Source organism: Penicillium digitatum, chromosome 2, assembly GCF_016767815.1.
Source record: "Penicillium digitatum chromosome 2, complete sequence".
Classification (NCBI taxonomy): Eukaryota; Fungi; Ascomycota; class Eurotiomycetes; order Eurotiales; family Aspergillaceae; genus Penicillium; species Penicillium digitatum.
In genome coordinates, this window is record NC_089385.1 from 652,164 (window position 1) to 677,240 (window position 25,077).

Here is a 25,077-nt window from a genome sequence, read left to right on the forward strand (position 1 = left end):
GGGACCGGGGACATCCTCTTTTCAATGAACCTTCAAGTACTGTATATAAGCGTTCACAGAAGTTTTCGACTTTCGGTCCTCTGATTTGGTGCAGCTTTTTGGTACTCTATTTCTGCTAGGTGCCGGTTCCAAGACTACGCGCCTTGCTCTACAATCTTAACATCTTGCGTGTCATCCTTATCCGTTGAGGACAGATGAACGTTGGCACCTTTTGGCGAGAAACTTCAGAAGTTTTGGATTGGATGTTTCAAGTCCCAGCGTATCGGACATTTGCAAAGAACCCTTTTCGATTCTGATCCATTTCTCAAAGGTTAACAGGTCAACTCACCGCCTACAGTTGAATTGCAGACTTTGTTGTACTCCGTACTTCTATCGTACCTCACCACTGCTGGGCGTTGATGCTATTCTTGGTGACAACATCCTGGAGAGGAGAGCCACTGAATTGGATTAGTTTCCCATCAGCAGGCTACTAGTTCCTCAAGGACTTGGCGATAGGACAGTGAGAGCAAGACGAGGCAAAGGTACAAGCTGCGAAACGATAAACGGAATCAATTGCACGTTTAGAAGCTTAAAAGAAAAGAGACATATAACGGTAATTTGCAATTCATGGAATCTGTCTTTAACCCATCTAAGCTGTGTTAAATGGATAGTTGTATGTCGAATACCACGTTACAATACGTTGAAAACAGGACATATAACCCCGGAAAATACTCGGTCCGCGCATAACGGCGCGCTGTATGTTGTATGTTGTACGGAGTATCTCAATTGCATCTAATGTTCAGTTAGCTTAATCTGCATTTGATATAGAGCAGGTTTTTATCTTAGAGAATGATGTATATTCATTGATACCATGCTTTATTGTACCCATCGATTTCTGTCATTACAACGTACTTTGAACATCCCGAATCAGAGTTAGCTGTGAGATGGCTTTGCCGTAGCGGTGTGACGAATGTTTCTCTTTTCGCACCGAGAACTATGTCAATGGGGCATGGTCGTGGCAGAAGGAGCTTTGCCAGACTCAAGAACATCGCTTAGACATAAATTACCATAGGTGATTCGCCATTCGAGGTACCTGCAGTGGACTAATCTGCCTCTGCAGGGATCGTACAGTATAAGACCACATGAAGGGTACAATATGGGGTTAGATTTGTTGAAAACTGTTTCTTTAGAGCTGGTGGGGCTTATCCACAGTTATGGGCAAGGAACGAGACAAATAAAACCAAACCGATCTAACTACTCCGTACCTAGTTCTCAAAGGCCTGAATGATCAATTGGCCGCTATTTACTACGACGTCATGTGTGGGGACCTCCCTCTTTGAACTTCAAATATCGCCTTTTGACCCGAAACCATCTGAATATGCAGCCTTTCCAGCTTCATTTTCTGTCGATTTAAGCCTCTTGAGCTATGGAGAGCTTTGATGATGTGTCTCTCATTGGAATAGTGTCCCAGGACACACCTTTCCATGATGAGCATCCCCCGATTCCATCCGGCCCTTCAGATCCGAATTTGGCGAAACAAGAAAGCACAGGGGGACCAACTACCAAAACGACAAGCCTGAGATTGTCTTCACAAAAAGAGCGCACTGATGATACTGGAATGATTGATGGTGCCTCGGTCATGGCGGAATTCCCGTTGCCGTACAATCCATCGGGAGCTCGGATTGAGGAGGAAGAGGAAGGGGATGGGGAAGATGAGGAGCCACAGGTTGCAACCTCCTTTGAGCGAGAGGCTTCGCCGAAGTTTGCACAGAAACACCAATCAGCTTCAGATTCGGAGGATGAAGGGATCAACCGCATGCACAAATATACGCTGTACGAAACCGCGACTAGATTCTATATCGTTGGGATAAATCTTGCCGAGACTCGTTTTCGGATTCTGAAAATTGATCGGACTTCAGATTCCGGCGAGTTGGGTATTACCGAAGATGACATGGTGTACAACAAACGAGAGATGGTTCAGTTGCTGGATGCAATCGACGACGGCAACAAGAGCTCTGGCGGGTTGAACCAGAAGTGCAGTGCATGGGCATTGCTTGGTTTCATCCGATTCACGAGTGTGCACTACATGCTACTCGTTACCAAGAGGAGCCAGGTTGCCATGCTGGGTGGTCACAATGTGTATCAGATCGACGAAACTGAATTGATCCCATTGACCACCTCGGAACCTTCGCATTTGAAAACTGAGAAGCATTCGGAGGAGGCACGATATATTGCAATTTTGAATAATCTGGACCTGTCGCGCTCTTTCTATTTCAGCTACTCCTACGACATTACTCGCACACTTCAGCACAATATCTGCCGGGATCGCAAGGCTCATCAGGATGGCCATCCACAACCGTCGTCAAATGATTACCAGTCCATGTTCATTTGGAACCATCATCTCCTTTCCCCGGCTGCCGAGACCCTCAAGAATCCGTACGAGTGGTGTCTACCTATCATTCATGGATACGTGGATCAGTCAAAGATGAGTGTCTATGGAAGAGTGGTCTACATCACAATCATTGCGCGTCGATCCCGATTCTTTGCTGGGGCGCGCTTCCTCAAGCGAGGCGCGAACGACCTGGGATACGTGGCCAACGATGTGGAGACCGAACAGATTGTATGCGAACAAATAACAACATCATTCCACTCTGCTGGCCCAAGACTTCATGCCAACCCTCACTATACTTCCTATGTTCAACATCGTGGGAGCATTCCTCTTCATTGGACTCAAGAAAACACGGGAGTATCACCAAAACCGGATATTGAGCTTAATCTCGTGGATCCATTCTACTCGGCTGCGGCATTACATTTCGATGATCTATTTCGAAGATATGGCGCTCCGGTCTATGTTCTGAACTTGGTGAAATCTCGCGAACGAACCCCAAGAGAGTCAAAACTACTCAAAGAGTTCACAAACGCTGTGACTTATTTGAATCAATTTCTTCCTGAAGACAAAAAGCTCATCTACGAGGCGTGGGACATGAGCCGTGCTGCAAAAAGCCGGGATCAGGATGTTATTGAGACATTAGAAGGTATTGCAGGCAGCATCATTCCCCAAACAGGTTTTTTCAAGAATGGAGATGACGCAGAATCCGGCTTGCAGCTTCAGAACGGCATCGCAAGGACCAACTGCATTGATTGCCTTGACCGAACAAATGCTGCACAGTTTGTCATTGGCAAGAGGGCACTTGGCTATCAGCTCCATGCTCTTGGTGTCATAGATGACACAACTGTAGAATATGATACTGACGCTGTCAATCTGTTCACGAACATGTGGCATGACCATGGAGACACTATCGCTATTCAGTACGGCGGATCGCATTTGGTGAACACCATGGCTACCTACCGCAAGATCAATCAATGGAGCAGCCAATCTCGTGACATGGTGGAAAGCTTCAAGCGGTATTACAACAACTCTTTCCTTGATGCCCAGCGCCAAGAGGCGTATAACCTCTTTCTTGGAAACTATGCCTTTGCACAAGGCATTCCAATGCTCTGGGATCTTCCATCGGATTACTATCTCCACCACACCGATCCCAAATCCCACCTTGACAGAAAGAAACCCAGCTATATCACCTGGTACACACCAGAATATTTAGAGTCCAGGGAATTCCCACCCCTCCCATTCCATCCTAGAGCATCACTGTCACATTTTGATGACTTCTGGCTGGAATACTACCGACCACTTGCTCTCTCTTCCCTCTCCAAAGTCTTTTCCTTGAAAATGAACTCCACGTCCCGATACCTACCCCCAGTTCGCCCAGGACACCCAGTCCCCGATCTCAGTCCCTTTGTGCCTCGCATCCCCCAAGAGCAAATCCAACGCGAACGCATACCACAGCGCACCGTCAAAATCCAGGAGCCATCCATCAGCCGCAGTCGCGCCTCATCAAGCACGACAACGCTGCCCGAATCCCCACACACATGGGCTCACCAACCACCCTCATCTGAGAAACAACCCCCTCTTACGGGCATCATCAAAGAGCCCGCTTTCAAAATCCTTGATTTATCTCGCATCCCACCAATCAATCCCCCCAACGCCCAATCCACCCCCAGCAAAGCGGAAATTGCTCAATGGACCCTTGGCCAGCTAGTCAGTGACTCGCTGAGCCCCTCTGTCACCAGTGCCGAGGCAGAAGAATACGAGCGGTACATCAACCACCCGCTTAAGGTTCCGCTTGTCGTCACATCTGAAGATGAAATGACTGCGTCGTCGTTGCAAGACCATGGCTATAATCTCGATCTCCTGGAGTACGCGAACAAGTGCAATGTCGAGGAATCTGCGTTGGAAGCAAGGGCTGGGATAAACATGCTTGCTTATGCTGAGTTCCTGGATGTCTCTGAGGATGGTCTTACTGTCGTGGGCGAGGATTATGAGAAGAAGAGGTACAAACGGTACCGTCAATGGTTGCGCGGGAAGAGCCTTTTCAAGCAGCGAGTTGATCCATGATGCTACGAACTTGAAACCCCATTTTCTTTTTGTTTCAGCGTTTAGCCCAGCAAAATGATACCCTCATTGCATGTAATTTTACTTGATTTAGGGTTCTATAGATCGTCCCGAGAGTAAGTTTTGATTTGAATCCACCATACAGATATCTCCAACTAAGCTTCTCATACTTCTTGCAACTTGTTTTTAAACAAGCCCGCCCCTCCCAGACACACAACACAATGCCCACAACGCTCAAATAAAAAGACCCTTAAGCTCTGCATCCGCATCAACAAGCTCCTGGAACTCTTTCTCCACATTTTCCTTCACCTGCACCTGTTCCGGCTCTGGGACATCGGCCGCAATAGCAATCGGATTCAGCAAAACAAGCTTCAAAATCTGAAGCGTCTGCTGCAACTCGCACTTCAGCTTGGCTAGTTCAGCCACGGAATCCCCGCTGTCATCGGCAGCATGAAGCCAGCACGAACTCAGCCCGCTTAGGATTTCACCGCGCCAGCGCCAGATCCGTGGGTGTGCGCTCTTGATCACCGCTTGTGTAGCTACTGCTGCGGCAAGCAGCAGTGGAGGGTATGCTGTTCCGAAGGGGTTTGATAGTGTGCTATAGAGGATTGGGATGAGTTCTTGGAGGTACTTTGTGGCATGGATTCCCAGCTCGGCGACAATGACTGTAATCTTTTCTAGGAGGAAGGTGGAGAGGCGGGGATGTGGGAAGGAGGCTGTTGAGCCAGAGGCTGGAGTGCTGGAGCTGACGTGGTGGAATGAGGAGATGAGGTTTGATCGGAGGATTTTGGCCAGGCTGGTGGTGTAGGCCTTTTTATTCTTTTCGGATTGAGTGGGGCCTTGGTAGGCGGTTTTGAGGGTGGAGAGGAGGGCCGGGTATGCTGCTCCTAGTAGCTCGAGGGATCTATCCTCGGGTGTGATGGATGGCAGGGAAAGAAGACAAGGGGTGACGGCGTCTTCGAAGACGGAGGTGAGGTTGGTTCGTTGGAGGATGTCCGAGCCACTTTCTTGGATCGGTCGCAGTAGTTGAGTGAGTAGGACACATCCTTCAGTTTTGAACGGGAGATTGTTGTCATCAACCATTGCTAGAATAGTAGGCACAAAAAGCTGGAAGTGCGCTTCGAAATGTGTCTTGTCCTCGGGTTGGTATTGAGAGAGCATCCATGACAGCACAGCTGCGACATATACATCGGTGGTCTTCCAAGGTTTGGCCGATGTGTCTAGATCGCTTGCGCCGAAGCGAGGTAGAGTTCGAGGGTGGAAGTTCTTGCGGCCGGCACTGGTGATGGCGGGATTCTTGGTCTTTGCAAAAAGAGGCCTAATTCTTTCCCTGAGGATGAAGTCGATGACAGGCCAGAATGTATCACTGTGACGAGTGTTCTGAACCCACACGTTCATGAGCATCGATGCCGCATTGTAGCTGTCTGCTGTGGCCCATGGGGTTTGCTTGTTGGCAAAACATGCCCCCGCGAGAAGGACATCCGCTGCATTGTCTAGTTGGCCATTTGGCAGTCCTGCCAAGGGTTTATTTAAAACTAGAATCAGCTCCAGAGCGAGCTCAGATCTAAATCGACTCTCGTTCTGGGCTTTGATCATTTCTGTGTAGCACAGTTAGTAAAAGCTTTTACATGTCTGTAAGAGCACTTGCCGTCTGAAATCTCGGCAGTCTCATCAAAACCAACTGCGAAATCCGACGAAGGTAGTGCAGCAGCACTGGCCCAGTCGAATAAATTGTTTACGGCTTTAGCCTCAGCTGGTTTCAATGGCCGCGGGCCTTGGTCATTTGGCAGCATCCCATCCCAGTAGTCAATATAACTGGTTACAGTGACGAGGCTCTCGCAAATCTGAAAAAAATCAGTTCATCTGCCTTGGCTGAATTGACATAAACATACATTCAAATGTGTCGAGTGATCGTAAGTAGCAACGTCTTGCCATAATTGACTCAAATCACATTTAGACGCTGCAACGGCGGGGAAGAAAGTGATTGGCATTTTGCCAGGGTTCTGCTCAAGAGCCTCGCGGGCTTCCTTACGCAGTTTATCCATTGCGGAGATATTTACAAGAAAAATAGAAAAGAAGTTGTAAACAGTCGGAGTGAAGTAGTTTTAAGTCCGCGAATGTGGTTTTCATTTGTCATCGGGATCTTCATCTGGGACGTCACATCAATTCTGCTCGTCGACCCGCAATCTCTTCCAGCACCTTTTCCTTGTCGGTGCTATCAGGATGAAGAAGTTGCCATTCCAGAGCCATGTTAACTGCCTTGGACATCCAAGGTCCCTTTTTGGCCCCCAGACTTTTCATAATTTCGTCGCCATTTACAATGGGCTTGAGATCACAAACACCCTCCAGATCGTTTTCTACAATATACGCAAGGAACTGGTCGTATTCACGGGCCACTACAAATCGTAAGAATGGGGAGATTATCATCAAGGGATGGGTTTTACCTTCTGCAAAGTCACGGAGCGCCATGTTTTCTTGCAGGATGGCCAGGAGAATACAAAGCTTCCAGTCCTTATTCCACGACCGCATTTGCAACCCAATGCGTTGTCGAATTTCCGCCGGTGTTCCACTCAATTCGTTGGCGAGAAGACATGTCTTGATCGCAATTGTGTCCTTGTAATGCAGAGCAGCAGCGCGGAGCGCATTGAGGGTCTTGTTATCACTGCGAAGGCTGTCCCTGCCAACCTCAACTGCTCGCGGGGGCACAGGTTTGGTTCCTTTCCCGGCACGGCCAGGGATCGAAGTCCAAGGAGCGAAGGTTGCAATCATCCAGGCATAGTATATGGTAGTTTCGTCGCGGAATAAGATTTCACGAAGGCGCTTAGTAACTGTCCGAAGTTCTTCGCTGTCACCAGCCTCTGGATGCAGCAATCGTGCCAAAGTATTGTAGGCAAGGGGCCATGTCGATGTATCAGCCTTGACGTCGTCCTGATGATTAGCGAATATAGTGGGAAACAGTTGGAGACGATCAATGAACTGCAATGCACCGCGAGGGTCGGAGCCTGGGATAAATGTCTTGTCAGAAATGCAAAGTACCGGACAAGCGCAATCACTCACCACGCAACATCTTTTCCAGCTCGGCTCCCACTCGCTCTTTACTGATTTTGAGCTTCAATGCCTCACGAATATCTTCAATCTGCATAGCAGCTTCAGTTTCGGGCTCAATTCGGTACCCCAGTCTACTCGCGAAGCGGATCAATCGAAGCACACGCAGTGGGTCATCTTTGAAAGTTTGGTATGGTTCCATCGGGCATCGAATAGTGTTTTTCTTCATGTCGTCCAATCCTCTCTCAGTGAGATCCTCGAGCCGTGACTCATTAAGATTGTAGAAAAGCGCATTGATAGTTGCATCGCGTCTCAGAGCGTCTTCGACAGCGGTACCGAACTCCATCTGAGGATTTCGACTGTCATCTGTGTATGTTTCCTTGCGCAGATTGACCAAATCAATATCCAGGCCGAAGATCTTGGTTGTGACGGTCTCGAGGTGCTTTGACTTTTCTGGGTTGGCCTCGATCTTGTGAAGGCTCACAATGGCGTCGTGCATTTCCCCATTCGGACCTTTTTTGTATTTTTCAAGATTCTCTGGAATATCCAGATAGTCCTTCAGGGCCATACCAAACTGATATCCCGTCATGTTGCTGATGCCCACGTCGACATCATGGCTCCCTATTCCGAGCAGCTTGTCCCTGACCCACCCACCTGTGAAGCGCAAGACAGTCTCGGAGTGATCATTCACAGCAATACCTTCCTTGGTGGTTTGCTGCTCGGTGATGTATTGTGCGACATCGAGAAGTAGGGTTCGTAGGGTGCTCTCAAGCGGAGTGAGCTCGATAGTAGGCATGGCGGGGCTCATGGTTGCATATGAGCCTTCCTGCGTCGGGGAAGAAAGGCGTCGCCTTTTGCTGGCTCGTTCTGAGAAGTCCGGTTCCAATTCGGGGTTGCGCATGGAAGTGCGACAAGGTACAGATGCAGGGTAGGTTCGGAGGGGGAGATGTTGTTGAAACGAGCGTATCTGACCAGCTCTTCTCGCTAGAGTGCGGGCAAGTGGAGCTTTGAATGAAGAGAGACCAGAAGCCTTAAATAAACACACGAAAGGGTACAACTTCATTGAACATAGCCAGGTCAAATGCTCTGAGAAAGTGAGTCAGTTTGATTGTCGATAAGCATGGCCCTCACGTGGTTTGCATCACCACTTCGAGATCGACAATCAGCCTCTACACGAGGACTTTGTATTGCGTTTGAAACTGACAGAGCGACCCTCAACCTCTTTAAAAGGTTATAGTGCTCAACCAGTTCACGGCTACTGTTGCCCTATTTTTGTTGTCGCCCGTGTCAGTGCTTATCAGCCCGAATCGGTTGACTTGGCTTTCTCCCAACAACACCTCCGTGAAGCCGCATCCCACTTGCTCTATCACACCTCGTGCGACCTCATCTACTAGTCGATGGGGCCTGTCGATCAACAAAAAAAGCTTTAAATCTGCACAAAGCAGCAGGTGTCCGCCCATGACATTGCCCGGAGATGCTGCTCTGGTCAAACCTCCGCCGTCCTTCTCCCCCGGCGTTGCGCGAGTCGCATCAACATCACCATCACGATACCCCGGGGAGCATGATACCACTCAAACTTTAGATGCTGAACTGGCAGAATCCCAATCAGTCTCATTTCCGACCCCTCTTTCAGGCACGATCGCCGACTTACCAAGACGACCTGACTCATCGCACTCGCGCTATGGGAGATCTTCCACTCCACAGTTAGCGAGGTCGTCAATCGGTTCTCGATTTGATGGAAGGTCTGATGGCTCGGAAGAAATAAGATCTTCAATTGTCCGGTCCTTCTCACCCGTGATTGCAGTCTATGCCTCCGAGGACACTGATGATTTGGTGAGGAGCAAGGGGTTCAAGGGGGGGTTTTGGGAGTTGATTCGGCCCTTTGGAGAAACAGTTACCGGGAAGGTGGTAATCCGGGACAGTATAGGCTCAAGTCGTGCCTGGGAGGACTACGGAGTGCGCTTTGCCGAATTCAAAGGGATCGGCAGGGCTCCGGCTAGTCGAGACTCTGGGCCTCTGGTGCAGATGGAAGAAGTGTTGACCAAGCATTTAAACTCTTCAGATGGCATGCTTGGTGCATCGGTACGGACAAAGGATTCTTTGAGATTCCCTGCTACGACCCCATTAGGCAAGTCGTTTTTGCAGCAACTGCTATGTTCGGCACCTACAGCCCCCCACGAGACATTTGGCCACCCAGTAGCCAATGTTATAGCCATCAGTTCGCGCAACGCAGCTCCCTTGGAGACACTCAGGCAGCTCTATGCCGATGGTATCACTGGGGACAAACAGCTACCCGACTGGATCAACCAGGAGTATCTTCGGTATTACGTTTTAGTTCATGACGAAGAACGAGACGATATCGCTGAATCTATCAGGCTTTACGATCAGATGAAGCGGCATTTTGGGCTACACTGTCATCTTTTAAGACTTCGGAGCAGCCAGTGTGTGGTGACAGATGATGATAGTTTGCAAGTTCCTCGGTGCGAATGGCTTTCTCCGTCAGAACATCTGTCGGGAGCAGGCGAAGCAGGCAAGTTTTCGCTGTTGTGTACTCAGACATAAGCTAACTTCCCGCTAGAAGCTTTGGTTGACCTCGGCACTGATGGCACACCATATCTCTTCGACTCCGATGCTACTGCGATTGGGGCATTTATCCGAGAACTCGTGGTTCAGTCGGTCATTCCATTTATGGAAAATAAAGTAGCTGTGTGGAACGACCAAGTTGCATCTCGGAGGCGTGGTATTAGTGGCAGATTTATGTCGATGTCTCGGCGATGGGCTGGCTTTGGTTCAAGCTCGCGTTCAAGCATTGGAGGCTCATCGGGTGGTAACAGCGGGAACTACGATTACATAAAACATTCTTACAGTCCAGACACTCCGGAGGCTATCTTGCGGAAGATGGCGGACTATGCGTTCATGCTCCGCGACTGGAAGCTAGCCGCATCCACATATGACATGATTCGATCGGATTACGGTAACGACAAGGCCTGGAAGTATCATGCTGGTGCCCACGAAATGTGCGCTGTTAGCATGCTTCTAAATCCAATGGCCACATCAACCAAAATCAAGCTTGAGAGCGTCGACCAAATGTTCGAGACTGCTTGCTACTCCTATCTCACACGTTGTTCAGATGCGCCGCACGCACTTCGCTGTTTATCTCTAGCGGTTGAACTTCTCAAATGTCGTGGCGGGTCAGCCACAGAGAGCGCAGCCAAATGGGCCATGCGGGTCATGGACTTTGGTCTTGTGGGCTCAGTGGGTCACATATTATACACTGAAAGGGTAGCAGCTTGCTATGCCTCAAAGACACCAGTCGGAGCAGTAAATTGGGGCGGACGCCGCCGAAAAGCTGGCATGTGGAGCATCCTTGCTGCCGACCAATGGCTCAAAGCTGGCCAACCAACCCTAGCTTCATCCTGTCTGGAGGAAGCCGAGCGTCTGTATGCTGACGTGCTGCAGGCTGATGGGGTATTCCCAATGCCTGAGATGCAGAGCTTCATTGATAATCTGCGCCATGCTGTCAGGGTCGAATATCTTGAAGCGAGGGGATTCGATGCCGGAGACGAACCGGCTACTGATGACCCCCTGGGCACTGAAGAGACTAGCGAGAAGCTTGACATGCGCCACCATCGCCGGTCTTTGATTGGGCCTCCTGTGCAGCTGGATGCCGGAGCCTTCAACATGACGCAGGGGCCTCTGGACCCTAAGAGCCCGCACAGTGATGACTTTGAACGAGCTTAGCCTCATTATGGCCTTGATACCTTATCATAGCATGCACAAAACCATAGAATACAAGCCTATTCAAATCGAAATCTAGGCCTCTTATGAATACGCGCTGTCTTCTCCCGAGGATCCCTTAGATAGTACCGGTGAAATACATATAGCTATAAAGGATATCCTTCCTTTGCAACCTAAGGCTCCACTTGATGCCTTGTGTTGTTGGAATTCCTTCTGTAGGAAATCCTTTCATACACCCAAGGGTAAGGATAGCATCATCCATGTTGCCATAGGCTATAGAAGCATAACAGAAGCCAATATTATTACACTTATATTCTGGGGGTAGTATCCACAAAGGATCGAATCCCATAGATGACTTCTTATGGGAAAGAATTAGTCGATGTATAAAGAAAACTATAATTTCCACTCCACTACCATTTCTTGCCGGTTGACAGGTGCTAGCCTGACTTGTTAGCATTCTATTATACGGAGTAGCCCTTCGTCGGCTTCACAACCAGTTGTACGGGCCCCCACAACTATATAGTGGGTGTAAAAAACCTAGGGCATAAAATTAATAGATGCCCAGAGAGAGTTTACGAAAATTAACTTAATAGAGTTGTGGTGGAGATGAAAGCATTTATATTCAACTTGTAGATTTGGCGGCTCGCTTGTGAAATACGTGATGTAGCCAGCAAGGAAAGGTGAATTGATTATAGATGTCTATCTTTACTTCGTCTGCGAACTCCGCTTTAAGTCAGGTAATGCCCATTTAACCATCCATTCCGACTGTAAGACCTCCTTGACTGTTGGCCGTTCTTCAGGCCTGAATGCCAACATTCGACGCATCAAATCAATAATGGCAGTTGCTTCCTCCCTGTCAAACTCACATCCACGCTTTCGTCGATACTTCTGTACACATTCCTCAAAAGCCAATTCAATTCCAGACCAGACATAGCGACCCTCTTTTGGGTGCCCGTCATTGCCAAAAAAAAAATTGGCTCCGCTCCCGCCAGTGCATCCACCAGCTTGAGGGTAAGGGACCCAGTACATCGATTTGTTGTGATATTAGTTCATCTGCAGAGGCAAATTCTGTGCTGAAAATCGCCTGGATGCCAAGAATCTCCTAGATTGCCGTGGCCAAGCTCCAGATATCTGCTGAATATGAGAGAGGCGCCTCTGGTTTAAATCGGGCTTCTGGAGGTCGCATTGCTAATGGTATGTGACAGTCTTTACCGCGGCGACTTTCCAGGTCTGGGGCAAATGCCTCGCCCAAGTCACTAAGGACGTGCGTGTTAGACAGTAAAAACTCTTCTGCATCTTTCCCAAGATAAAGTGGTATCACTGCCTTTGTTGGGACATTTGGTAGAAGTTGCTTCCCATCACGTAGTGTAATAGAGACCGTCTCAGGCTCGCCATACTCTTCATATAACTGCTCAACTGAAAGGTGATCGAAATCGGATGGCAGTTAAAGTAGGATGTTGCGGAGATGGATGTTTGATAAGAAGACCCATGAAGATTAGCGATTAAGTACAAACAGGGACACTAATAAACTCAATCACCATCATCACTCATCTCCATGAATGTAGCCCCGTGAATGAATGTAAGCAATAGCCAGTGTGAGGCCACCTGATGGCGCCCTCGTAACTTCGAGAGGGAGAAGACGACTGAAAGACGCTTCTATGTGTTCCATTGGGCCCATTGAGCTCAAACTCATCTACTGGGGTGGGGATAGAATCATATCCTGGGCTTGCGAGAGCTCGGAGAATGTTGGTTTCATGCAGAGATAAATCTGCTATGCTAACTTTTTAACAGCAACATAACGGTGCAGATAAGTATCCAGGGCAAGCCAAACAGTTGAATAACCTCCGAAACCTAGCTTGTCAACAATGCGGTATCGCCCGCGAAGCACATCCCCTATCATAATAGGATGATAACCCCCTGGGCAACAATTCTCTAGTGACTCCGCGCCGTCAATCCAGTTTTATTCAAAATGATAGCCGCGCACATTTCCTTCATCACGAGACATTTTTGTTGAGTAAGAGACGGCACTCGGTCGCACGAGTTAAGCCTTAGGCTTCCAAGGACGGAAAATGGGCAGCGGACGTGATAATAAAGCAGAAAATCGGGAGGCACTTGACGATGAAAAATGAAGAATATTTCGAAGGACTGTCTTGGGGCAGCGCGTCATAACAGACTAGACTGCGACATCGCCCATGGACGGGCGGGTGGGCACTGCCCACGGGCCTTGGTGGGCGCCCGTGGGCCTTTTTAGTAAGCAGAATTTCTTGACCTCGTGACATGTATTGTTTGTGCATTTTTTCTCTGTATTTTTAAGTAATTTGATTACATGTACAATGACTTGTTGGGAGCTCGGAGGAAGTGAAGAAGGCCCTACGGTATAGGCACTAGGTTGGGATATAGGAAATGTAATGTAAGGGATAATGTAAGGACTAAGGGAGAGTGAGTGATCTGAACTTACAATAGGTATCTTACGATCGTGTGAAACGGGGGTTGCTAGTAAAAGGGGTGCTTTTATATAGATCTGATGGATCATAAATTAAGTGTAGACCCACTATCTATTATAAGCTGATTAGCTGTAGGTGTCTTTGTCTATAGGTATACCCGTAGGCACGCCTATACGTTGTAGGAATATGGCTAAACGCCTAACCGTGCCAAGCGCCCAACTACCCAGGATGGGTGGTTGGGCGCTTGGCACGGTTATCTTGAGTTACAATCGACGGATTTAAATTCCTAGAATAATATAATAAGTCTTTTAGTGATTTGATTAATAGAATTTAGTGATATAAGCTTATAAAATAAGAATTTTACTAATTCTCTTTCGATCTACCTATAAGAAATATCCCAGAGTGAGAGATAAAGTAGAATCTATAAGTAGTTTTTTACTTATAATAAATAGTAGGATATACTGAAAGAGATTGTAGAACACTGAAATGGTATGAAAAAATACTCTGAATTTTCTCTAAAGAATGACAAGGTTCGCGCCTTTCTAAACAATCTGTGCGGAAAAGGCTGACTAAACATCACATGTAGTTTTTCTGTCTCAGGGTGGCACCATTGAGGCATTTGTACCTATCTCAGGGTGGCACCACACATCTCGACATATACCACTGACTTAAATATATTTGTTACGCACTGCTGTTACGGACCTACCCGTCACCAATCAGTGGTGCCCCACCGGGTACACAGATGGGCCACCAAGAGCCAATAGATCTATCTGTCAGCAGATCACGTGCAACACTGTATACACTGGCGTTCCCAGGTATCGAAGGAAAAGGAAGTCCCGATTATGCTCACTGAGCAAGAGCATGATCCACCCTGAGTTGGACTTAAGTTTGGTGTGTATGTACCTCGATACATCAGCAACACCCTTTGGGACAACAAGGACATCACGTGCTCGTGACTCCAGCAGTGACTCCAGGGGAGTCACCCAGGGAGTAGGAAACGAAGGATATATAAGGACACTCCCTCATGTACTTAGTTTAGTTCTTCGTCTTCAATCCTACATTGTTACTTGTGTTTACCTTTGGAACCACGTTGACTCGTTAACTATATTATCACTTGACAACACCTACGAGCAGACCAATACTGCGGTATAGATCTACTCGGCGCTCTACCTGGCATCGTTCCTCGATACCCTCAAAAGGATTTAGGCTGGAATAAGACTGTGCGCAGCAACAGCTCGGTTGAGAGGCAGATCGTTGACGTTGGAGGATCAGCACAGGCAAGTATAATCAGGAAAGCTTCTAACATAACTGTGACCAGTTACGCAGTGCGTAACACATTGAAGACCGTCTCGAATATAGTTTCGAGTCAACAAACCCGACAACAGGTCTCACGTTACCGGAGGAAAGAAAACCGGCAAGGAGCCCGTCAAGGCTTCCCAGGCCGAGGAAGACTCCGATGCAGAACTCGAGAGAACGCTAGTGGAGGAGAGGAGCAAGATCACCATACTCGAACGGAAGATCCAGGAGCTGACCGCCAAGCTCAACGAACTGGGATCCGGAGCAAAAAGCAAGTTTGGTGAAGTTGACGATTACCTCGCTCAGTTCAAAGAGCAGGTCATCGCCTCCGCTCCCGCCAACGCCATCAAGGCACCGACATTGCCCAAGGCTGAGTACTTCGAAGGAACCCGAACCAAGTTGCGGGGATTCCTCACTCAGATGGACATGCACCTCGACGTGAACAAAATCAAGCTACCTAGCGAAGCCAGCAAGGTGATTTTTGTGTCAACCTACTTGCGAGGCCAAGCTTGGAACTGGCTCGAACCCCACATCAGAGACTACTACGAAAAGTCGTCGGAAGAATGGTCAGCAACGACCACCGAAATCTTCGAAAATTACGGCAATTTCCGAAGACATCTGGAACGAACATTCGGAGATATCGACGCCACCAGAACAGCTGAGCGGAAGTTGCAGAAGATCTGACAACAGACCAGCGCGTCGGTATACGCCTCTGAATTCCAGCAAATCATCTCTTACTTGGATCTGCCCGATCGAGCGTACATCCCGTACTTCGAAGCAGGGCTCAAGTCGGAAGTGAAGGACGAATTGGCAAGGATCGACAGACCCGATAACTTGGACCAGCTCATCGCCATTGCGGTCAAGATCGACAACCGCATCAACGAGCGGCGATACGAGCGAAAGGAGATGGATCAGTGGAAAAGAGGAAAAACCCACGGATTGAACAGATTCGGGCACGGGCGCCGCGAGAACAGGGCACCCAGAGACCCCGACCCATATGGCCCAAAGCCAATGGAATTGGACGCCACTCAAGAAGAGCAAAAGGAGCGTCGACAAAAGAATCTCTGCTTTACCTGCGGGAAACCGGGGCACCGGGCATTTGAATGCAAGCAGAAGAAACCGTTCGAGAAACGGCAGCACATGCGGGCAACGCGGGAAGAGCTACGCGCGACCCGAGAAGTCCGAAGCGACTACCCAGGCACAGAAGCCCTGGAAGATCTCTTGGCAAGATGGGGAACCCTGAGCCCAGAAGAGACATTGGCGGGCAACCTGTGTACTGAAGGGTTAGCCGACGAGCCAGAATTCGAGTATCCGGAAATAGACTGGGATACGGTGGAGAGTCAGGGGGGGACACAGTATGTCCCGCAGGCATTGCAAAGCCAAGACCCCGTAGGACTTCGGATCGGAGAAAACACAGAAGGGTGGTCGGAAGGAGCGCACGGACCGGGGACCGCGGTCTCAAAACCAGGCTCGTCGCAGAACCACCAACCCCTCAAGACGATCGGTGTGGGGCCAACCAGGGCGCAGGAGCCAAACCCCAACACCACCAACGACCTAAGAACGCCAGGCGTGCCAAAGAAAACAGGTCGAGAAACCCACCACAGATGCCGTGCGATCCCAGGAAAGGGACACGAAGACTCAGAAGAGCAAGAGAACCCTGGGTACCATGACCGAGGTCATGAAGAGGCCGGAGCGCCTGAAGGTCCTTCCCGAGGAGGAAGTCGGACCGATAGATTGGAGCAGCATCTCCTCGGAATTATGGAGAAAGGCGACGACCCAATAGGATGCCGTGCGATCCCAGGAAAGGGACACGAAGACTCAGAAGAGAAAGAGAACCCTGGGTACCATGACCGAGGTCATGAAGAGGCTGAAGCGCCTGAAGGTCCTTCCCAAGGAGGAAGTCGGACCGATAGATTGGAGCAGCATCTCCTCGGAATTATGGAGAAAGGCGACGACCCAATAGGATGCCCATGCGAGAAACCCACTTGCGCGTGCAAAGGATACGCACGACACCCGGAACACGGCAAGATGGCCAGTGTTATGTGCTACGACGAAACGTGCACCACCCATGAATCCGCAAAATTGGATCATGGCATCGATCCCAGACCACTGCGGTGGATGAGCAAGCCAGAATGGAGGCTTGAGTACCAAGGAGTATGGTACAACGGGCGTCAGGTATGTGACCACAATGGTCAACCCGCAACGCATCTAGCAGCCACCACGACAGGGAGACATGTCAAGTTGTATGTGACCTTACCTCAAGGAAGAGCTTGGACTCTCATTGACTCAGGGGCTACGAACAACTTCATGAATCCAAGGTTCCAAAAAGACAAGAAGATATGGACCAAACCCCTGCCGCGTGTGATTCCCATTGCAGGACTCAACGGAGAAGTGCTCTCCGGAGGAGTCAGTGAAGAAACCGCCACACTACCCATGTCTGTCCATAGACACCCAGAATTGATTAAGTTCAACGTTCTGGAAACGGGAGACTACGACATTGTGCTAGGCATTCCATGGCTTAGGAAGCACAACCCGAGTATTGATTGGCAATCGGGAGAGATTACCTTCAACAGATGCGAGTGCATGGAGCGGTACGACAGCTACGAAACGCGTCGGAGAAAGGCCGCCCAACGGAGCAACCAGCCTCCCAAGAGAAGAAAGAACGAAATATTAACGGAACCATTTCCGGAACAAATTCACAACATGACGGAAGAAGAATTGAAGGAATACATAACCGTCAAACATGAGAAGCTGTACGCAACCAGCGACGAACCACGAATTCCAGAAGAATACCGTGAGTTCACGGATGTGTTCACGGCACCAGCCGAAGGAGTGTTACCAAAGCACGGGACATTTGACCACGAGATCAACACAATGGAGGGGACCGAACCTACTTTCAAACCCATCTACCAGCTGTCACAGAAGGAGTCAGAAACACTCAAGGAATACATCAGCGAAAACCTAAAGAAAGGGTACATCCGGGCCTCGAAATCATCGGCCGGATACCCAATCATCTTCGTACCAAAGAAAGATGGGAGTCTTCGACTTTGTGTGGACTACCGACATCTGAATTCGATTACCATCAAAGATCGGCACCCACTTCCTTTGATCCACGAAATGCAAGACAGACTTGGAAGAGCGAAATATTACTCCAAGTACGACATTACCAATGCGTATCACCGCATCAGAATCAAGACAGGACACGAATGGAAAACAGCATTCCGCACGAAGTACGGACACTTCGAATACTTGGTTATGCCTTTCGGCCTCACCAACGCACCAGCAACATTCCAACGCTTCATCATCAAAGCAATTGAAGAATATCTGGATCTCTTCGTGATAGTGTACCTAGACGACATTTTGGTCTTTTCAGAGACCTTGGAAGAGCACATTGAACACAACAAACTTGTGCTGCAAAAGATGAGAGAAGCTGAGGTTACTCTCAAACTGAAGAAGTGCGAATTCCATGTGCAGGAAACCACTTTCCTGGGATATCGCATCAGCCCCAACGGACTGGGGATGGAAGAAGAGAAAGTCAAGAGCATCATGGAGTGGCCTACGCCCAAAAGCATGAAAGAAGTACAACGATTTCTCGGTCTAGCCAACTACTACCGGAAAATCATCGACGGGTACGCGGGAGTCGCGACGGGACTCTACCGGCTCACGAAAAAGGACCAGAAGTTTGAATGGGACGAAGCAGCCGAAGACTCGTTTCGAAAACTCAAGACACTCTTCAGCAAAGGAACAATCGTGGCAACATTCGACTACGATAAACCAATCATCATGGAAACTGACGCATCAGACTACGCTCTAGGAGCACGGTTGACGCAACCAGGACAAGACGGGAAGTACCGACCAGTCGCATTTTGGTCGAGAAAGATAATCCCCGCAGAACTCAACTACGATGTGCACGACAAGGAACTCTTGGCTATAGTGTCAGCATTCCAAGTCTGGAGAGAATATCTAGAAGGAGCAAAGCACACCGTGACGGTCAAGTCAGACCATAAGAACCTCACATTCTTCACCACAACGAAGGTTCTTACACGACGACAAGCGCGATGGGCTGAGACCCTTGCACAATACGATTTCAGAATCGAACACTGCAAAGGGACAGAGAACAGCCAAGCCGACGCTTTGAGCAGACGACCAGACTATGAACTCGGCACCAAATCAGCAGAACCGGCTGTATTGAGACAAAACTCAGATGGTACCATTTCATACAACAAACAAATCCTGGCCGCAACAATGGAGGTCGTAGACGACGACTTCTTACAAAAAATCCGAGATGCATTGGAAGGAGACGCAATCAACGAGCTCGCCACAGAAGGAAGCAAGCTCATCAGTGACGACACTGGACTACTCCACATGCACGGATTGATATATGTCCCAAGCAAATTGAGAAATGAGGTCATACGACGACACCACGACGACCTCTCACACGGACATATGGGGGTAGAAAAGACCATCGAACACATTACGCGAAACTACTATTTTCCGAACATGTATCGAAAGGTCCGATTCTACATCAAAACATGCGACACGTGCCAGAGAAACAAGCCTGCACGGCACTCGCCATACGGAGAATTACAACTATCGGAGACACCAACGAATCCATGGGAATGGATCACGATGGACTTCATCACGAAGTTACCAGTCTCAGAAGGACAACACGACATGATCATGGTTATAGTCGATAGGCTCACAAAATACGCCTACATGATCCCGACTACGGAAACCATTGATGCCAATCAGATGGCAAACATCGTGCTAAGGCATGTGGTTGCAAACCACGGATTGCCAAGCAAGATCACATCGGACAGAGACAAGCTGTTCACATCGAACATGTGGCAGTCGTTTGCGGATCAAATGGGGATTGAGCTTAGACTCTCTACCGCCTACCATCCACAAACCAATGGACAAACGGAAAGAGTGAACCAAACACTGAAGCAGTACCTGAGGCACTACGTGAATTACCAGCAAGACAACTGGGCAGGACTGTTGCCGACAGCACAACTGGCATACAACAACGCGGTACACTCTACAACCAACGAAACACCATTCTTCGCGAACAATGGGTACCACCCAGTGACGTTCGGAGAACCAATTGGCAAGGCAGCTATGGCAGAATCAGCAAGGCTGAAGGCCACGGAGCTACGGAAGTTGCATGCGCAACTATCCAGGGACATTGATTTTGTCAACCTACGCATGAAGGAATACTACGACAAACACCATCAGGTAGGACCTGATCTGAAGGAGGGGGAAAGGGTTTACCTGTTGCGCCGCAACATCAAAACCAAGCGACCAAGCAACAAGCTGGATCATCTACGACTAGGACCATTCAAAGTGGAAGAAAAAATGGGACCAGTCAATTGTCGCTTAAAGCTACCCGGTGGGGCACCACTGATTGGTGACGGGTAGGTCCGTAACATCATCCCCCCTCTTCCTAGGAGTTTCGTCCCCGAGACTCATAAAGCTGCGGTCTCCCCTCAGGTAGGTGATGTCTTTCTTTTTCTTTTTCAATGTTTTCTCAGTATGCCCATTTCTAACGAGGTGCCCCACCGGGTAGCTTTAAGCGACAATTGACTGGTCCCATTTTTTCTTCCACTTTGAATGGTCCTAGTCGTAGATGATCCAGCTTGTTGCTTGGTCGCTTGGTTTTGATGTTGCGGCGCAACAGGTAAACCCTTTCCCCCTCCTTCAGATCAGGTCCTACCTGATGGTGTTTGTCGTAGTATTCCTTCATGCGTAGGTTGACAAAATCAATGTCCCTGGATAGTTGCGCATGCAACTTCCGTAGCTCCGTGGCCTTCAGCCTTGCTGATTCTGCCATAGCTGCCTTGCCAATTGGTTCTCCGAACGTCACTGGGTGGTACCCATTGTTCGCGAAGAATGGTGTTTCGTTGGTTGTAGAGTGTACCGCGTTGTTGTATGCCAGTTGTGCTGTCGGCAACAGTCCTGCCCAGTTGTCTTGCTGGTAATTCACGTAGTGCCTCAGGTACTGCTTCAGTGTTTGGTTCACTCTTTCCGTTTGTCCATTGGTTTGTGGATGGTAGGCGGTAGAGAGTCTAAGCTCAATCCCCATTTGATCCGCAAACGACTGCCACATGTTCGATGTGAACAGCTTGTCTCTGTCCGATGTGATCTTGCTTGGCAATCCGTGGTTTGCAACCACATGCCTTAGCACGATGTTTGCCATCTGATTGGCATCAATGGTTTCCGTAGTCGGGATCATGTAGGCGTATTTTGTGAGCCTATCGACTATAACCATGATCATGTCGTGTTGTCCTTCTGAGACTGGTAACTTCGTGATGAAGTCCATCGTGATCCATTCCCATGGATTCGTTGGTGTCTCCGATAGTTGTAATTCTCCGTATGGCGAGTGCCGTGCAGGCTTGTTTCTCTGGCACGTGTCGCATGTTTTGATGTAGAATCGGACCTTTCGATACATGTTCGGAAAATAGTAGTTTCGCGTAATGTGTTCGATGGTCTTTTCTACCCCCATATGTCCGTGTGAGAGGTCGTCGTGGTGTCGTCGTATGACCTCATTTCTCAATTTGCTTGGGACATATATCAATCCGTGCATGTGGAGTAGTCCAGTGTCGTCACTGATGAGCTTGCTTCCTTCTGTGGCGAGCTCGTTGATTGCGTCTCCTTCCAATGCATCTCGGATTTTTTGTAAGAAGTCGTCGTCTACGACCTCCATTGTTGCGGCCAGGATTTGTTTGTTGTATGAAATGGTACCATCTGAGTTTTGTCTCAATACAGCCGGTTCTGCTGATTTGGTGCCGAGTTCATAGTCTGGTCGTCTGCTCAAAGCGTCGGCTTGGCTGTTCTCTGTCCCTTTGCAGTGTTCGATTCTGAAATCGTATTGTGCAAGGGTCTCAGCCCATCGCGCTTGTCGTCGTGTAAGAACCTTCGTTGTGGTGAAGAATGTGAGGTTCTTATGGTCTGACTTGACCGTCACGGTGTGCTTTGCTCCTTCTAGATATTCTCTCCAGACTTGGAATGCTGACACTATAGCCAAGAGTTCCTTGTCGTGCACATCGTAGTTGAGTTCTGCGGGGATTATCTTTCTCGACCAAAATGCGACTGGTCGGTACTTCCCGTCTTGTCCTGGTTGCGTCAACCGTGCTCCTAGAGCGTAGTCTGATGCGTCAGTTTCCATGATGATTGGTTTATCGTAGTCGAATGTTGCCACGATTGTTCCTTTGCTGAAGAGTGTCTTGAGTTTTCGAAACGAGTCTTCGGCTGCTTCGTCCCATTCAAACTTCTGGTCCTTTTTCGTGAGCCGGTAGAGTCCCGTCGCGACTCCCGCGTACCCGTCGATGATTTTCCGGTAGTAGTTGGCTAGACCGAGAAATCGTTGTACTTCTTTCATGCTTTTGGGCGTAGGCCACTCCATGATGCTCTTGACTTTCTCTTCTTCCATCCCCAGTCCGTTGGGGCTGATGCGATATCCCAGGAAAGTGGTTTCCTGCACATGGAATTCGCACTTCTTCAGTTTGAGAGTAACCTCAGCTTCTCTCATCTTTTGCAGCACAAGTTTGTTGTGTTCAATGTGCTCTTCCAAGGTCTCTGAAAAGACCAAAATGTCGTCTAGGTACACTATCACGAAGAGATCCAGATATTCTTCAATTGCTTTGATGATGAAGCGTTGGAATGTTGCTGGTGCGTTGGTGAGGCCGAAAGGCATAACCAAGTATTCGAAGTGTCCGTACTTCGTGCGGAATGCTGTTTTCCATTCGTGTCCTGTCTTGATTCTGATGCGGTGATACGCATTGGTAATGTCGTACTTGGAGTAATATTTCGCTCTTCCAAGTCTGTCTTGCATTTCGTGGATCAAAGGAAGTGGGTGCCGATCTTTGATGGTAATCGAATTCAGATGTCGGTAGTCCACACAAAGTCGAAGACTCCCATCTTTCTTTGGTACGAAGATGATTGGGTATCCGGCCGATGATTTCGAGGCCCGGATGTACCCTTTCTTTAGGTTTTCGCTGATGTATTCCTTGAGTGTTTCTGACTCCTTCTGTGACAGCTGGTAGATGGGTTTGAAAGTAGGTTCGGTCCCCTCCATTGTGTTGATCTCGTGGTCAAATGTCCCGTGCTTTGGTAACACTCCTTCGGCTGGTGCCGTGAACACATCCGTGAACTCACGGTATTCTTCTGGAATTCGTGGTTCGTCGCTGGTTGCGTACAGCTTCTCATGTTTGACGGTTATGTATTCCTTCAATTCTTCTTCCGTCATGTTGTGAATTTGTTCCGGAAATGGTTCCGTTAATATTTCGTTCTTTCTTCTCTTGGGAGGCTGGTTGCTCCGTTGGGCGGCCTTTCTCCGACGCGTTTCGTAGCTGTCGTACCGCTCCATGCACTCGCATCTGTTGAAGGTAATCTCTCCCGATTGCCAATCAATACTCGGGTTGTGCTTCCTAAGCCATGGAATGCCTAGCACAATGTCGTAGTCTCCCGTTTCCAGAACGTTGAACTTAATCAATTCTGGGTGTCTATGGACAGACATGGGTAGTGTGGCGGTTTCTTCACTGACTCCTCCGGAGAGCACTTCTCCGTTGAGTCCTGCAATGGGAATCACACGCGGCAGGGGTTTGGTCCATATCTTCTTGTCTTTTTGGAACCTTGGATTCATGAAGTTGTTCGTAGCCCCTGAGTCAATGAGAGTCCAAGCTCTTCCTTGAGGTAAGGTCACATACAACTTGACATGTCTCCCTGTCGTGGTGGCTGCTAGATGCGTTGCGGGTTGACCATTGTGGTCACATACCTGACGCCCGTTGTACCATACTCCTTGGTACTCAAGCCTCCATTCTGGCTTGCTCATCCACCGCAGTGGTCTGGGATCGATGCCATGATCCAATTTTGCGGATTCATGGGTGGTGCACGTTTCGTCGTAGCACATAACACTGGCCATCTTGCCGTGTTCCGGGTGTCGTGCGTATCCTTTGCACGCGCAAGTGGGTTTCTCGCATGGGCATCCTATTGGGTCGTCGCCTTTCTCCATAATTCCGAGGAGATGCTGCTCCAATCTATCGGTCCGACTTCCTCCTTGGGAAGGACCTTCAGGCGCTTCAGCCTCTTCATGACCTCGGTCATGGTACCCAGGGTTCTCTTTCTCTTCTGAGTCTTCGTGTCCCTTTCCTGGGATCGCACGGCATCCTATTGGGTCGTCGCCTTTCTCCATAATTCCGAGGAGATGCTGCTCCAATCTATCGGTCCGACTTCCTCCTCGGGAAGGACCTTCAGGCGCTCCGGCCTCTTCATGACCTCGGTCATGGTACCCAGGGTTCTCTTGCTCTTCTGAGTCTTCGTGTCCCTTTCCTGGGATCGCACGGCATCTGTGGTGGGTTTCTCGACCTGTTTTCTTTGGCACGCCTGGCGTTCTTAGGTCGTTGGTGGTGTTGGGGTTTGGCTCCTGCGCCCTGGTTGGCCCCACACCGATCGTCTTGAGGGGTTGGTGGTTCTGCGACGAGCCTGGTTTTGAGACCGCGGTCCCCGGTCCGTGCGCTCCTTCCGACCACCCTTCTGTGTTTTCTCCGATCCGAAGTCCTACGGGGTCTTGGCTTTGCAATGCCTGCGGGACATACTGTGTCCCCCCCTGACTCTCCACCGTATCCCAGTCTATTTCCGGATACTCGAATTCTGGCTCGTCGGCTAACCCTTCAGTACACAGGTTGCCCGCCAATGTCTCTTCTGGGCTCAGGGTTCCCCATCTTGCCAAGAGATCTTCCAGGGCTTCTGTGCCTGGGTAGTCGCTTCGGACTTCTCGGGTCGCGCGTAGCTCTTCCCGCGTTGCCCGCATGTGCTGCCGTTTCTCGAACGGTTTCTTCTGCTTGCATTCAAATGCCCGGTGCCCCGGTTTCCCGCAGGTAAAGCAGAGATTCTTTTGTCGACGCTCCTTTTGCTCTTCTTGAGTGGCGTCCAATTCCATTGGCTTTGGGCCATATGGGTCGGGGTCTCTGGGTGCCCTGTTCTCGCGGCGCCCGTGCCCGAATCTGTTCAATCCGTGGGTTTTTCCTCTTTTCCACTGATCCATCTCCTTTCGCTCGTATCGCCGCTCGTTGATGCGGTTGTCGATCTTGACCGCAATGGCGATGAGCTGGTCCAAGTTATCGGGTC

General features: G+C 49.3%; 6 protein-coding genes across 6 annotated transcripts; 3 read left to right on the top strand and 3 right to left on the bottom strand.

Moving 5' to 3' along the window:
• Positions 1-1,405: 1,405 nt before the first annotated feature.
• On the top strand, positions 1,406-4,432 carry Pdw03_6311 (Polyphosphoinositide phosphatase Fig4; the record flags this gene model as incomplete). The annotated part of the gene is made up of 1 exon (XM_014680135.1): positions 1,406-4,432. The coding sequence occupies one exon, from the start codon at positions 1,406-1,408 to the stop codon at positions 4,430-4,432; it is 3,027 nt and encodes a 1,008-aa protein (XP_014535621.1).
• Positions 4,433-4,663: 231 nt separating this feature from the next.
• Pdw03_6312 (Armadillo-type fold) lies at positions 4,664-6,474 on the bottom strand (the record flags this gene model as incomplete). Its single annotated transcript, XM_014680134.2, has 3 exons — positions 4,664-6,027; positions 6,078-6,273; positions 6,322-6,474. 3 exons carry the CDS (start codon positions 6,472-6,474, stop codon positions 4,664-4,666), a joined length of 1,713 nt encoding a protein of 570 aa, XP_014535620.2.
• Positions 6,475-6,586: 112 nt separating this feature from the next.
• Pdw03_6313 (TRNA nucleotidyltransferase) lies at positions 6,587-8,375 on the bottom strand (the record flags this gene model as incomplete). The annotated part of the gene is made up of 3 exons (XM_066101304.1): positions 6,587-6,825; positions 6,874-7,431; positions 7,487-8,375. The coding sequence occupies 3 exons, from the start codon at positions 8,373-8,375 to the stop codon at positions 6,587-6,589; spliced, it is 1,686 nt and encodes a 561-aa protein (XP_065956387.1).
• A 557-nt stretch (positions 8,376-8,932) lies between these two features.
• On the top strand, positions 8,933-11,215 carry Pdw03_6314 (TRAPP III complex, Trs85; the record flags this gene model as incomplete). Its single annotated transcript, XM_066101305.1, has 2 exons — positions 8,933-10,004; positions 10,053-11,215. The coding sequence occupies 2 exons, from the start codon at positions 8,933-8,935 to the stop codon at positions 11,213-11,215; spliced, it is 2,235 nt and encodes a 744-aa protein (XP_065956388.1).
• Positions 11,216-15,963: 4,748 nt separating this feature from the next.
• Pdw03_6315 (Retrotransposon polyprotein, putative) lies at positions 15,964-17,203 on the top strand (the record flags this gene model as incomplete). Its single annotated transcript, XM_066101306.1, has 2 exons — positions 15,964-17,127; positions 17,180-17,203. 2 exons carry the CDS (start codon positions 15,964-15,966, stop codon positions 17,201-17,203), a joined length of 1,188 nt encoding a protein of 395 aa, XP_065956389.1.
• A 6,446-nt stretch (positions 17,204-23,649) lies between these two features.
• On the bottom strand, positions 23,650-24,889 carry Pdw03_6316 (Retrotransposon polyprotein, putative; the record flags this gene model as incomplete). Its single annotated transcript, XM_066101307.1, has 2 exons — positions 23,650-23,673; positions 23,726-24,889. 2 exons carry the CDS (start codon positions 24,887-24,889, stop codon positions 23,650-23,652), a joined length of 1,188 nt encoding a protein of 395 aa, XP_065956390.1.
• Positions 24,890-25,077: the final 188 nt, after the last annotated feature.